The 15,270-nt window shown below is 39.2% G+C and overlaps 1 protein-coding gene across 1 annotated transcript in view; it reads right to left on the reverse strand.

The window, feature by feature from the left end:
- LOC127628389 (plexin-A2-like) overlaps positions 1 to 15,270 on the reverse strand; it is a 212,101-nt gene that overhangs the window by 18,914 nt on the left and 177,917 nt on the right. Inside the window, exons 22-25 of the mRNA XM_052105112.1 lie at positions 10,864 to 10,930; positions 9,894 to 10,040; positions 9,390 to 9,549; positions 7,582 to 7,685 (exon numbers count right to left, since the gene is read on the reverse strand). Of these exons, the coding sequence (XP_051961072.1) occupies positions 7,582 to 7,685; positions 9,390 to 9,549; positions 9,894 to 10,040; positions 10,864 to 10,930 (478 nt within the window). The remainder of the gene's footprint in view (positions 1 to 7,581; positions 7,686 to 9,389; positions 9,550 to 9,893; positions 10,041 to 10,863; positions 10,931 to 15,270) is intronic.

The following is a 15,270-nucleotide window of genomic DNA, read 5'->3' on the forward strand; positions in this document are numbered from 1 at the left end:
TAAAACCAGCAAACCAGACCAGCCTGATAATTTTTCCCAACAGAGAGGGCATATAGCTTAGAGAGGATTCAAATAAAAACAAAATTCAAATACAAAGGCAGGTCAACAGATAAAAGGCTGACAGGTGAGTGGCTGTAATGTAGGGAGTAATTTAGAAATGACAAAGAGAAATTCTACAAGGAAAGATGAGGTGATGGAGCCTGTACAGTAGGGTGCAACTCCCCATTTCTCTCTGTGTACTCCATGAGCTCTTTCTGATCTTCTGTATTAAAGTGAACAGTCAAAAGCTTCAGAAGAAATGAGGTCTGCTCTCACACAGACAACCAACTCAACCACAATTCTGCACATGAAATCAGCTTCCTGAAAGGAATGTCGTAACCTCAGCTATCTGGCAAAACCAATGCTGCTTGTTATATTATCTGCCTTTATTTGTCTCTATCTCTAACTGTAACCCAAAGAATCAAGTGAATGTGCTGGAGTAGAATAATTTGTGGCATTAAGTAACAGATACTGGCGGTTAAGGATTTGAACAAACCCCTAACCCTAAACTTTGGTGCAGGACTGATAAATAGTTTGTGCTATGGACAAGAATGGTACCTCAAATCATGCGGCTTGTAAAGTAGAGGTATGTTATCACTTTTCTAAGGAATCACACATTTGAGTTTTACCTAGCAAACAATAAAATAGGCATATCCCATAGAATTATATTTTACGTATTTGGCAGATGCTTTTATCCAAAGCGACTTACAGTGCACTTTTTACAGGGACAATTCCCCCAGAGCAACCTGGAGTTAAGTGCCTTGCACAAGGACACAATGGTGGTGTCTGTGGGGATCAAACCAGCAACCTTCTGATTAACAGTTATGTGCTTTAGCCCACTACACCACCACCACTCCTGGAATTACTTTCAAGAAGAGACCCAAGCCATATCTAAGTACCAGTATATCATTGAGACTTCTGGGTAGGCTCTCTTGACTTGGGCCAGTAAGCAACCACCCATAACATCATAGCAATGCACAGGCAACGACCTGCAACACCTTTTTATTGTGCCAGTTAGTTTTTCATGGGCCATTCTTATGTCTCATTGCTACCTCATAATTCATTATGGGGCTTGAACCCACAACCTTTTGGTTACCAGCCCACTAGTCAGCAAATTAGTAAGAAAACAAATCAGATACTGTAAGAAACTACAAATCAGGAGGTCAACAACCGCAGTAAGCAGAAGAACTAGGTCAAGTTCTTCAGACAAAGACCTCTCTTGTCAAAGGAGGCATCAACTTTTGAGTTCATTTCAAGATAAAAAAAAAAAAAACTCTCTGTCCTCCATAATAGAGTCTATATGTACCCGGTGAGCTCTTGTGTAGGCTGAGGGTAGTCAGGAGTCTTCTTTCACCTCTCTGAACTCTCAGTGCTGATGATGGTGTTACTTTAGCCCCTGTACACCCCCATAAGCTGCAGCCCTATTAGTGCAGGTTTCCCCTAAGCCGACCCTCACTGCAGACCGGCTAATAACCTGACTGGAGAGACACTTGAAAGAGTGCAGGACTGTAAAGAAATCATTTGAGATGTCACTGGGCTCCTCACTCTCACAAACGTCTTTTTTCACAGTCTACTTCCATTGTGGCTCACTCTTCCAAGATCCTGTTTTTTTCCTGACTTCCATCTGTGACAGGTGCGTGGCACCAGGAAGGTCCTATTACCGCCCAGTAACATTGTCATATTTTCATCCTATTGCTTCTTTAGTCTTTCTCTACACTGTATGGTGGTGTTCAAATGCTGAAAGGGTTAAGGAAGGGCCTTTGCAAGGAGAGTATGGAGGTAAATCCATTTTTCTCTTCACATCTACTAAGATGCCTTCACATGCTTGGTTTTCTAAAGCAGTATCGATTAGGTTTCAAGCTCAGCCTATCTTTCTCTTTCCTTTGCAGTCTTATCATTTTTGTGCTCTCTTCCTGATGACAAAGGTTTCATTAGCTCTGTTCTGAAACCTAGTGAGCTGCATAGGTAGGCAGCATTTAAGGCATTTTAGGCACACTCCCAACCTGAAGGCTGTTCTAAAACCAAAAAGGCACTCAACTTAACAATGCTGCCTCCTAAGATACCTCCTTTTGGCTGCATTCTAAGGCTATATCACATGTATCCTGAATGAATTGCGAAGAGCTTTGTGAAGAATGAATCCAAAAAGAAATATTGATTATAAATATTGTAAACATTTAACTCAATACTGAAAAATCAATAAAATAGTTTAGTGTGACTAAAATGGATTATGTTTAAATGGATCAATATTTGTCTGTGCTATGTAATTTATGCTTATTAGAGTATTGCGCTGGTAAGTTATCAAAATGCTAACATTAAAGTCTCCCAAATGGTCCATGCTATTTGTGTGGCTCAAATCGGTCACTTATGAGGTTCTATGACAAGAAGACAGCTACCAATGTAGTTAGTAGGCAACAAGGCAGCTCACTAGGTTTTGGAACCAATACTTTTAATCACATCTACTCTTCACATGTATTCTTTAATCACATCTACTCTTCACATGTACTCACATGTGATTCAAATACTTTTAATCACATGTGCTTTCTTCTCTCACAGCTGGCCTATGTTGTGGAGGTGGCGCCCATATGAAGCCTGAATGATGGAGGGTAGATGCATTTGCCCTTGAGGGATAATCCTTAGTCAGTAAGGCAGGCGGGCCATCAGTGGGTGTGAGAGCGATAAGGGGTGAGCTCTCCTCATGATAATGTTTGAATCAAACAGACAGCCGACCGCGTTCCCCTGTGTATCTCTGATGCCCCTGCCTGCTCTCTATCTGATCCTGATCTGTAAGCTAAAAAGTCTTTAACTCAGACGCCACATCTAGGAGTTGGGGAGGATGCAGTGATGTGTCCAGCCCTTCTGCTTCTTCTTTAAAATATGACAGGCTCAGTCATGAACGTGAAATTGAGGGTATTTCGCACATCAAAAATGTGTTTAAAATCAACATACAATCAAAATGTACACTTTTTACATTCTTAGTGTATGTTTCTGGCCTTATTGTGCACAATTCATCTGTGCACATTAATCCAAAGGAAATCAATTCTTCATAGACTTTCATTAAAATGCAACAACTTGCAATACCTCTGAAACTGCATTCCTTTTCGGCTGACCTCACCAATTCCTTGTATTCCTTGTATTTTTCAGTCCTTTCCTTCAAAACACCCAGCTCCATTGTGGTATGGAATACCTGTCCTACACTGTCCTACATACCTGTCCTATGGTACCTGTCCTACATTGTTTAATTATCCTGTTTCACTTAGAAATACATCACATAACGGAAGTAAAATCAGATGTGAATAGTGTTTCTTATTGACTTTGTTGGATTCATGAATGAAAGCATCCTTATAAAGATTATACATGATAAATGCATAGCGGAAAATGTTTTTCCCCCTAATGTTAAGCTTGTGATTACCATGGTACTGACCACATCAAATACTTTTAAACAGTATATGATTAACTGATATGTCTGTATGTATCATTTGTCATCTGACATTGGTTATATAAACAGGGGCACAAGTCAGATTGTAAGCCCTGGAGCACTGTCAACAGAAAAAATTACTTAGCCACTGGCAGTGATCTATACATGTGATCTATGGTTATACAATGATATACTGGCCACATTTACTGGCCAGAAATGTTTATCTACATTTTCTATTGGAGTCAACAAAGAGTCTAAAAACATAACTCTAATACAGCAAGTTTCTGTGGAATGTCCAGGCTGATATTTTACACACAATAACAGTGGATAATGACTACAGCTGTAAAGCTCCAAAAAGGACAAAAAAGTACTATGAATGAAGCCTATGACAAAATGTTTATTTTATTCTCTCATTATTTATTCACCCTCATGATATCCCAGGTGTGTAGGACTTTCTTTCTTCACCAGAACACATTTGAAGAAAAATATCTCCGTAGGTCCTTAAAATGGAACTGAATGGAGATTTCTCTTTTGAAGCTCCAAAAATCACAGACAGTCAGCATAAACATCATCCACATGACACCAGCTGTAAAATGAATGTCTTCTAAGGCGAAAGTCTGTTTTGAAAATATCTAGTTTTGCACATTCTATTAAATTATTTCCCTAACCCTTACACTAAATGCACAGTTTGAGGTGCGATTCTACTGTGACATTCCCAATAAGACATAAAAAGACAATAAACATGTGCATCACTTTATGTCTGCCTCTGTTTATTTGGATTGTTTATAGCTATCTCTCATGGTGTTTAAAGCTTTTGCATTGGAAATTTAAGGATGACTTTGGCACCTCAGGGACACACCGCCAGTCTGTAGTCTGTAATGGCTTTCAACCTACGCAAGGTCAAGAGACTCACTGATTTCGAGAGTGCATGAGTGAGAAAGAAAGGTAGGAAAGTACAGATATCTGACTGATGGAACTTTTTCACGGCTAGTACGTTAATCAGCCTGTGCAATCAAAAGCAATCAGTGAAGAACACAGTGACCAAGGCTTATGAAGCCACAGTACGACTCACTAAAAGGACAAAATTGTTGATTATTTCTTTAAATACTCTGCTATTTTATTGAGGAGTGGCTGAGATTAGCCTAACTATAGTATTTCAAGAGAAGAGAGGTAAATGTGCCTTTGTGGAGGACTCAGGAGTGATTTATTTTAATGCAGTGTTGTCTAGAGTCTCTTGCACCCGGTTTACTATTCTCTTTCTCACATTTTGCAACATGTCACCTGCCTGTTGCTGGTAGATGAGCAAAATTACTGGACTAGGAACTCGCAAACTGGATTCAGCCTTGTCGCATTTGTTGGGTGGTGGGTGCTAGTTTCACACCCTGGTCACTGTTTAATATATTTGAAGACTTCCCTGGTTTTGTCATGTCCTGATATTGTCAATCATGTCTGTTCGGAATCAGCAATTGGATCTTTGTAAGACATCATAGATATTGGATTACATCATCCTATCACCCAGCCCTTGTATTCAATGAGTCAGAGGTAGTATGGTGTATAGTTTCATAAGCAGCTCCATAAGCACGACACATTGGACTCTATTTTGTAAGCACCGCATCACTACGCGCAAAGACAGTGCATTATGTCTTATACGATTTTTGTGAGAGCGCTAATTCTAAGAGCAGTGTATATTGCAAGTGGGCGTGGGAGTTTTTGCGCTATCTGTGGGTGTATGCACATAAACGGTGGATGTATTGATTGGCAATGAAGTGGCGTAAAGCGTAATTTGCTATTTTCACCAGAAAAAGATAATTGCATTCAGACGTTTCAGACCCACATCTGCTTTCAGCATAAAGTCTAAATTCAGTTCCTACATTATTAGTCTGGAGATTTCACCAGCAAGTGAAAATAAAGTTCATACACCAATGACGGCAGAGCTGCCATGCAAGGCGCTAGCCTGCCATTGGGAGCAACTTGGGGTTCAGTGTCTTGCCCAAGGACAAGAGAGAGAGAGAGAGCTGTGGAAGAAGTTGAGAGGATAACATTTTTGAATTTTGTATGATTTTTTAAACCACTTAATAAAATAACTGTAGTAACTATGGTATTTTGGTGGAACCATATGGTTACCATGATACATTTTTGTAAGGAGTATAAGGAACTGAAATGACAGTGGGACTAAAGGCTACTTTATACTTACTGGGCGAACAGGCTTTGCTTAGTTTGCCTACAGATGAGGACGAAATGCAGTGATGTTTTTGTTCTGCCAATGTGTTTGTTTTGTGATATTTCTCCTGTTTGTGCACATCTCTGAAATTTTTGACCTAGGACAACTCGGCTGGTCGAAGAGCGTTGATGATTGGTTAAAACGAATCCTGAGAGTGGTTTGGACGTGACATTTTTATTTACAAATGTGCGTGCAAGCTGAGGAGTTACAGTAACCTAGTTTACTGTCTTTAAAATGAATAACTTTGTCCCATCTCTTAGAGATTGTGCAGATGTATACTTTTTAATATGATTCGCAGCACAAACTTCACAAGTCAGTGTGGCCACGACAAATGCGTGGAGAGAGACTGTAATTTGTATGAACTCAGATCAAATAACTTGTCGACAAAAGTGGAAGGGGCTCCGTCACAAGTTTAATAAAGCAAAAAAGGGATACAGCGCTAAAAGCGGTGATCAACAGATAGAAAGACCTCTCTCTCTCCCTCTCTTTTTATATCTGTCTCTTCCTGACAAAATGGCAGAACATATGATGTGCTCTTACAGGAGTAATAATGAGAATATGTGTGTGTTTGCCCTGTGGAATCTTATCTGGACATAAAAAAGAGGTGTCACAATTTTGCTCTCTCTCCCTCTCCTGTCCTGCTCTGACTGTCTCTGCGGTGTTTGAAGTAAAGACAAGGTAAAGACTGTAATTAATGCACTGAAGGTAAAGGACAAGTCTCCCTCTCTCTCTCTCTCTCTCTCTCTCTCTCTCTCTCTCTCTCTCTCTCTCTCTCTCTCTCTCTCTCTCTCACACACACACACACACACAAACAATATGCACAAGGACTTTCCCATTTAAAAAAAACACTTAAAATTTCTCCCAGAAATCTTCCAGTTCATTTCAATAATTGTCCTCTATTATATTGTCCAGTATGGTGTGATTTAGACAGAAAGAGCAGAACAGAGATCTGCTGCCTGTCTCCCAAGGGCCAAACAATAACAGCACGATTTTTTTTTTTTTACTTAATTGTTGCTAATATGTTTCTTTTGTGGTGTTTTGTGCTTACATGCATTTTAAATTTTATATATTAAACTATTTTATTATAACAATTTGTAAGCATAACCATTTGTATTTGCATGCAGCTCCAGAAATGAGTTACAGAGTATGTACATGTAGTTAAATAATAGTACAAAACATTAACAGGCACTGTAATATAAAGTGTGACCTATAATATTTATTATTTATAATCATGTAATAATAATTAAAAAAGTAATTCTTTTTAATTAGAAGTTATTTCCCATGATGCTTTAAATGGCCCATATTCCATTATTTCGTTTTTTTTAAGTACAACATTAATATTCCCTCCGGATCAATCAGGTCAATGCTAATCAAGTTTTCTTGCACCAAAAACCTATTGTAATTTAGTTTTATGACAATTTCCATCCATTCTCTGACCATTAGTAAAGAGGTTGATTATGCTACTGTATCTTTAAGACTTCTATGTGTAAATGGCCTCTGTTATGAATGACTAATCTTTGCTTACAGGCACATTTTACACTGTCATTTATCAAGGCAGGCCAAGTTGCTGAATACTGAATTGGAGTTGACATATACTGTAAATCTATGCAGTCAGGCTTATAATGGTTCTGTAATTCTGACAAGATATGAATGCAGCATAAATATGATCATTTTTGTGATGTCAAACCATAGCAAATTCTGGATATACATTTTTGCAGCTTCAGTTTCAATAAATGGACAGGGGAGGGAGCTTTGCATTGTGAATGTTAGAGTGTGTCTACACAGAAAATCAAACTCTTTTACATAAAAGAGCAGGATAAATCCATGATATGTCCTCTTTAATATCTACTTGCTTAGACAGGAGAGGGCACCATGACATTATGTTTGAGTGTGTTCTCTTTCGTACCTGATAATGCATTAGAGTATTGAGCCTCTTCCAATCATTTTCAATCTTAGTAGTGATGTCTTCATCCTGCAAGACCACTCGGGCCATACGTCCCTGTCGCCACTCTGAAAAATCAAACATTTGCCATTAAAACACACACACTAAACTGCCCCCAGCTCAAAGCACATTGATTTGATCCAATGCTATGAATGTGTCTTTTCAAATGGGTTGGATCTGTGTGTGAGTGCACGGTAGGGTATAATTAAATGCTAAAGAGAGAGCATACAACATATAGACAGCCTCAGAGAGAGTGATCATTGATTTTCTCTTCTGTTGAATGGGGTTTATTAGTTTACGTGGTTGCCAAATGCACAGATGATGCCTGCAAACCAACACCAAACGCGCACACTCACACACGCATTGCCAAAGCTACAGAAACAGAACATCATCATAGAGGAGATTGCTTTGGCCAAGGTGCTGGAAGGATGATTTGCACCGCTGACGGGGGGCTTTTGTGCAGTGTGTGTGTGTGTTTGTGTGTGTGCGTTTGATCAGAGTAGCCTAATCGCTAGCAAGGCAGCTAACAACAGCAACTACACAGTCTGAGAAACACAAACTGCTTGCGTTTTACACCAAACTAAATATAAAAAATTACTCAAATGCTAATCAAGAATATTGTGGATTTAATTTTATATCGTGATAAATATCGAGATCGTTTTATCGCTCAACCCTAATGCTTACCTTAGCCTGTATTTCATGATCCAAACAAATTCTGATGATTAAGTTCCATCTAACTTTGTCACTTTGACTATTCAGTTTCACACAGAAATATCACATTACAGAAGATAAATGTGTGTTTGGTGTTGTTTTTAAATGACAAACCCCAGTGCATATAACCTCATTAATACACTCTACAATAAACAGACATTAAAAAGAGAAGATCTCTAAGAATGAATTGCCGCCCGTAACAAACTGTTTATTTGCATGCGCTGTCTGCACTGGTTTAGTGCCCGATTCACAAACAGAATTAGCAAACCCTCAAAATCTGCAATGAATGCAATTTGCAATCTTGTGGGTTGATTCTGAGCATTAGTCTTAGTCTTTTTAACAAGTCAGTCCACTCAGCGGCCATCTTTGGAATGCTCGGGCAGTATGGGCAGCTATTTTTCTATATAAACAAGCGGCATAAAAGTACAGCTGCTATCTACTTGAATGGGGAAAGACCGAGATCTCCAAAATAGTTGGTCAAGATTCCTAGCAAAGAACATATTTAAAATCATCAGTAAAATCTGACAACATTGGTATCATAAATTGTGCTTCTTTAGCCGAAACTATGCTAAAAAACACATACTAAAAAAACTCTTTGTATTGCAAATGCGTATGCGCATTTTAAAGTTGATTGACAGCCGATATCTGTCTCTAAAAGGTGGTTGGTTCTTTTACCTGTAAGGCAAAACTTCCTTTTCTACCTCCACTGACCGTTGGGCCAATTACTCCCAATAATTTTAATAGAAGCAATGCTTTCCTCAAGCGGTAATAGCAGAATGTGTATTGCGCTGGGCAAACAGTACAGAATTTGTGAATAATGCATAATCTATAATGAGCCTAATTTACATAAAAAGGAGGTGTTTTTGCATGGAAAGGAATGATAATTACTTCATTGAAGTGCTCAAGAGGCAGCGCTATTTTTGCGGTGATTGTGGCTGATTACACTGGATTGCGGGTTGTTTCTGAATAAGACGTTATTGTGCTAAATACCACACACAAAAGTGGCACAACTTTAACAATATTTAGGTATGTGTGTGTGTGTGTGTGTGTGTGAGACTCACCCAGATCCATGTCCACAGATTTGGGTCTCTGTGAATAGGGCATGTTCTTATACACAGCATCAAGAATCTTCTCCTTGACTTGCGTGATTGTGTCACAATTCAGAACCTTCACAGGGATCTCTGGGCTGTTCTCATTCTCTGGGTTGACACAGTTTAAGATCTGGTGGCAAGAGGAACAGAGAGGGTGAGGATGATGAAGATGATGGCCAATTCAGGGGAGCGCTGATCAAGTTTCGTTGTGGTTGGTAAAGATGTAGGTGTGGAGCAGGGCTCTGGGAAAAGGCCATTTCCTAGCCAGAGAAATCTAATTTCACACCCTCTGCAGGACCCCAATCTCAGCCTTAGCAGTGTATTAGAGACTAATGAACACTAGCCTACCTCGGCCAGACTGTCTGCTTTCAACCACACATACACACACGATTGCAGTAATCACACTGATAGAGAGGAGAGCACTGATTAGCTTCTGTGTTTATTTGTGTGATTATGAGAGAATATGATGCTGACCAGTGTCTTGTAGTCGATCTGTTGTCTGATGAGTTTGTCTTCGCTGAGAGAGTATCGCGCCTCTCCTGTGATGGCATCTATAGGGCCTTTTTCCATCTGCTGTTTGATAGCACAATAGAGCATGAAGAGAGGCTCACCTGCACACTCCTACAGACAGAGAGAGAAAAGGAGGTTGTTAGCATTAACATGGACAAAAACATATTATTATTATTATCATTACTATGTCATATCATTGTTTAGTGACGCAACTATATGACGTAGTAACAACAACTATGAAGATAATTTACTCTGGTTTTGCGAAACAAGTACAATTTAACCACAAGCAGCAACTTTTTTGGTACTGTATATATCACACTTACATAGGAAAAGAGCAACCCAAATTTAGCCTTTTGAATACATTGCTATATGGGATAGTAAAATGTTGAGTGGATGTGCACTTCAGAATCATTTCAGATGTAGTAGGTTATCTGGGTATTTCTTGCGTACTGTTTTATGAATACTAAGGATTCGGACACCCTACTCTATTGACATACTGCTTTTGGCATACTACATAATGGAGAAGTTTGCATTCAGATGAAGCCAATATGTCATGTCCATTTATTGATTTATTTATTTGGTAAGTAGCCATGTAATACGGTCTGCCTTGTGGTTTTGATCACCCAGCCTGGCTTTATTTAGCAACATTGGCCTGCTTAGTATACATTATGCCTTATTTATTGCTTGTACTTCGGTATTGCCTGTTTACAGTAACTGCAGCGTGGTTATATGAATGAGTTGGCACAAAAATACAGTGTTTGGTCAATTTTCTTATCAGTCAGAGTATTCTTTCTTGTCTAAATGGGCGGTTCTTGGCCAAAATAAGCTGCAGAATGGATTATACTTTATGCAGATTGTAAAAAGTCTGGCTACATGAGACTACACAAGAAGAAAGGAACTATTTCATTAAAAGAAAGACAAAGAAGCAAGTTACCTTCAGAAACTTATGAAGCAGGAAAGCAAACCAGTTGGTTAGCATCTTCTCAGCTACAGACTCCGTCCTGAAACACACACAAACAAACACAAACCCTCTGTTAGCAGATGAAAGAATGACAGCTATCTTAAGGCTACGAGGAATTCCAGAGTATTCTCTGACTTGGTTTTGAAGAGAAATAGAAAGTGAAGGAGAGAGAGATAAATGCCGCTAGGGAAGACTGTCTTTGTTTCCTTCCCTGTCATTCACTCCAGTCCTCAGACTTGCTTAGTCCATTATAATTTTGTTTTGTGACCAACCCCTGTCTCTACACTGTTTATTTCCTTTAAGGCAAGAGACAGATACAAACACAGACACAAACCCAAAAATGACACACACGACTCAAAAAGTGCTCTCCACAGTTGTGGGATATACTTTGGGTGGAAAAGAAAGAGCAGATGGTTTGTTGAAGGCTGAGCATGTGAAAAACAGAAGAGAGAGAGAGAGAGAGAGAGAGAGAGAGATAAGGGAGACAGTGAGGAAGGGAGAAAGAGAGAACAAACAGCACCCCGGCAGGAGTGGTTAACGAGCATGAAAAATACATGAAAGGGTTATTCCCTGGTTCTGACGGCTGAGCACGCCTGTGGAATACCAATATCTCTGTCTACTTCTTCTCTCAAGCTCAGACTCATTGCAAAACATTCTTCCTTTCACCCTGGAAAAATACTTTTCTCTCGCTCTTTTCGAAGACAGACATTATGTTCACTTATGGACATATGTTCGCTCATGGAATTACAAACACACATAGGCATCATAGGACGATGTAATACGGGCAGTGTATTTGTTGCCCAGTGTTTCACAACAGCTGCAAAGTTACACAAATCTACATACATGCACACTTTTTTACATATTCCAATTTGCCACTATGGGTCTAGCGAGGTAGCACACTGGCAATTTACTCAACAGCATAGAGAGAAAATTACTCTTTTAATGTGGAAATGGAAATAACTATGATTACACCTTGGAGGCAGTACGCAAACACAGAGTGTGGGAGAGTGTGTGTGTGTGTGTCTGTCTATGTGTATGTACGCATGTGTATTGTGTTTGAGACCATGTGGCCGAGATAAGGTGGGTCACACGTGAGAGCGAGTGCTGATTGTAAAGATGTGATGAGCTCTGTTCACAAAGGTCGATGATTTGGAAGATGATAAACTGTAATCCCAGCATATCCTCTTGACCATAATGCAACTTTCTCAAAGAAATAAAACTTCAGGTGTATGATGTTTTAAATAGAAGAGTGGACTAATTGTCACATCGGAGATAGTCTACAAAGAAAACAAGCCACATGCATTTACATTTATGCATTTGGCAGATGCTTTTATCCAAAGCGACTTACAGTGCACTTATTACAGGGACAATCCCCCCGGAGCAACCTGGAGTTAAGTGCCTTGCTCAAGGACACAATGGTGGTGGCTGTGGGGATCGAACCAACAACCTTCTGATTACCAGTTTACCAGTACTGTGGTTTAGACCACTACAGCACCACTTGCTGTCCGAGAAATTGCAAGGCTTGACAAGATGATTGTAAGATAAGAAGTTCTGCCTTTCAGTTCAATGAGCCAATTGCCTTTTTGGCAACAGAATCGACTTGTTGTCAGCAAGATGAAGTGCAATGAAATGGAAAAGAGGTTCTCAAGTCAAGTTGCGTTGAAACTTGAAACAAAACAAACAAAATTAAATATTAAACAAAAACCAAAGAAATGAAAAACAAAACAGAATGAAACAACATATTTCATTTTTAAAAGAAATTTGTCATTAATTTATGTCAAATTTGCAGCAAACAAAACAAAACGAAATGAAACAACAAAACAAAACCAAATGCTGGGTTAGTAGACCATCTTGGTTGGTTTTGTTAAATTTATATTGGTGATTTTGACTTGATAGGTTTACCAGCTTTTTACAAAACAAAACGAAAGTAACGAAACACACACGCACACACACGCACGCGCACATGCACGCACGCGCGCACACACGCACGCATGCACACACACGCATGCATGCACACACACGCATGCATGCACACACACGCATGCACGCACACACACACACACACACACACACACACACACACACACACACACACACACACACACACACACACAAAATCTTTACGCCATCTTAAAAACTAATTTGTGTTCAATTTGTGGCAGTTTTCTTAGCAAATAAAACAAAAAGAAAATAAACAAAACAAAACAAACAATTACCAGAATATTGCAAGGTGTTGCTGTGTTTGCAACATGCTAACTGGTTCAAGCTGATTAAGGTGGTTGTAACTACTGACCGGTGGGGGCCCAGCTGGGCTGGAAGACCATCTTGGTCAGTTTTGTAAAATGACTGATTCTATTTTATTGGTCATTTGACATATGTTCTTGATAGGGTTGCCAACTTTTCACCATGGGACGTTTGTGCATTTTGATGCTTCAATATGGAAAGTTTTGCCTGTCTAACCAGGGAGGGTTTCCCATTCAAGTAGCCAATCCTAGTTCTTAAAACATAACCTTGGTGAATTTTTTGGGGACTTTTGAGGTATTTAAAGGATTTCTGCCTTTCCCCAATCAAGAAAAAAAAAAAGCGGTATGGCTTGCTCACTGGGGATCTAAATAAATTTATAATTTAATTACTTATCTTTAACCACAATTCACAATCATATTTTATCAAACTACACAATGATGACACTAAAACTATTATAGATTTTACAGTTTCATTTTCTGTTAATGCATGATTTTCTGTTATGCTGCTTTGAAACGATGTTGTGAAAGGCGCTATTCAAATATAACTGACTTGACTTGACTGTACTTGCATGATTAGAAAATAGCTACCAACATGGCCACAGAGTTGACTAGCTTTAAAAAAGTCACTGAGGGGTTATTAGTGCACTGAGAGGTTTTAAGTTAGTAAGAAGGAGCTAAAGAGTCCATTAATATAAAGATGATGGGGGGGGGGGTCTGAGGTATTAAGTCATCTGGGCTAATGCATTAGCAGATTGTAGATGCTAATTTGATATAAAAAACAACATTATGTTAAATAACAAGGCCATCAAATATGCTTATTTAATGGCACATTTTTACATAGAAATAAAGAGAGATTAAATAAGAGGAACAGAGAGACAGGCTAATAGAAGGACTGATGCATATGATAGTGATAGTGATATGAAGGAATGTCCTCATCTTTGTCACAAGTGTGTCTATTTGTGTGATTCTTCTAAAGGATAAAGGGTATTTGAAAGCATGAGTGTGTATGCATCTGGAATGCATTCAGTAACATGTGTGGCTGTCTATAAAAACATCTTAATGTTTATATATTCTCTTTTAAGCTTGTCATCTTTTCTTTGTTTTCTACCTGAGGGACTTCAGAGTCAGGAGTGAGCAAGGACTGGAGCAAGAACCTTAACACAAAAGTGTGCATTTGTGCTTGATGTGTGCATTCATACGTGACATTCAGTGAGTGTGTGTGTGTGTGTGAGTGATTGATGGGCTCTAACACACAAACACACAGACACAGTATTTGAGTGACAATGTGTTTGATGCAGATGGCATCCGGCCTTGGAAGACTGTTCTGTTTCCTTTATCAGTCAATCAGGGATCAATGACGAATGGTGACAGATTCACAAAGGCCCTAAAACCAGGGTTGGGCAAAATTTAAGAATTGGCCTTTTTAATTCACGTGGTCAAATATGAATTTAATTGGCCACACCTCAGATGCACAAGTAGATGTCTAAACCTGCTGGGAATTACTGCCTGCCGAACCTCCGCTGGTGCCTTCAATTATCCAGCTATGGGGTCATCAGCCGGGAGCTGCCTATCACGAATGTTTCGCCCCATTAATCCCAGCACACCTCTTGGTGGTGGGGTTGCGATCAGGGACGTCTCCCTGCCACCCCTCACAGCTGGACACCGAATCCTTTCGATGGCCTTTCATTCCTGTTTCAAGACTTTCCTCTTTTATAGTCGAGACATACCATACATTGAGCAGACCTACTCTAGGTCCAAGGTCTCTTCTCTGTTAGAAAAACGCACCTGTCCATTATATTTATATTTCATTTCTATTTAAATTTGACTTTCTTAAATTCAAATTTGAATAACAATTCTGCATCTTGTTTACTCACTCGATTCAAATTCAAAAATGTAATTGAATTTGAATTGCCATTCTCAATTCAATTCTGAATGGTGCACAATCCTGCTTCAAACACACAGAGAAGCTAAACTACCCCTTTCTATTTACCACTAAACTAAATTCACCCTCTTCCAAAATACTGTATCCTCCATACAGCTCGATGTTTCCTATACCAGTTACACAAACAGTTGAAAACTGAGTCCAAACAAAGGAAACGAAGAGAAATTGGCTGGCCATTTTCAAATACTTATGGGA

The sequence above is a fragment of the Xyrauchen texanus genome, chromosome 35, assembly GCF_025860055.1.
Source record: "Xyrauchen texanus isolate HMW12.3.18 chromosome 35, RBS_HiC_50CHRs, whole genome shotgun sequence".
Classification (NCBI taxonomy): domain Eukaryota; kingdom Metazoa; phylum Chordata; class Actinopteri; order Cypriniformes; family Catostomidae; genus Xyrauchen; species Xyrauchen texanus.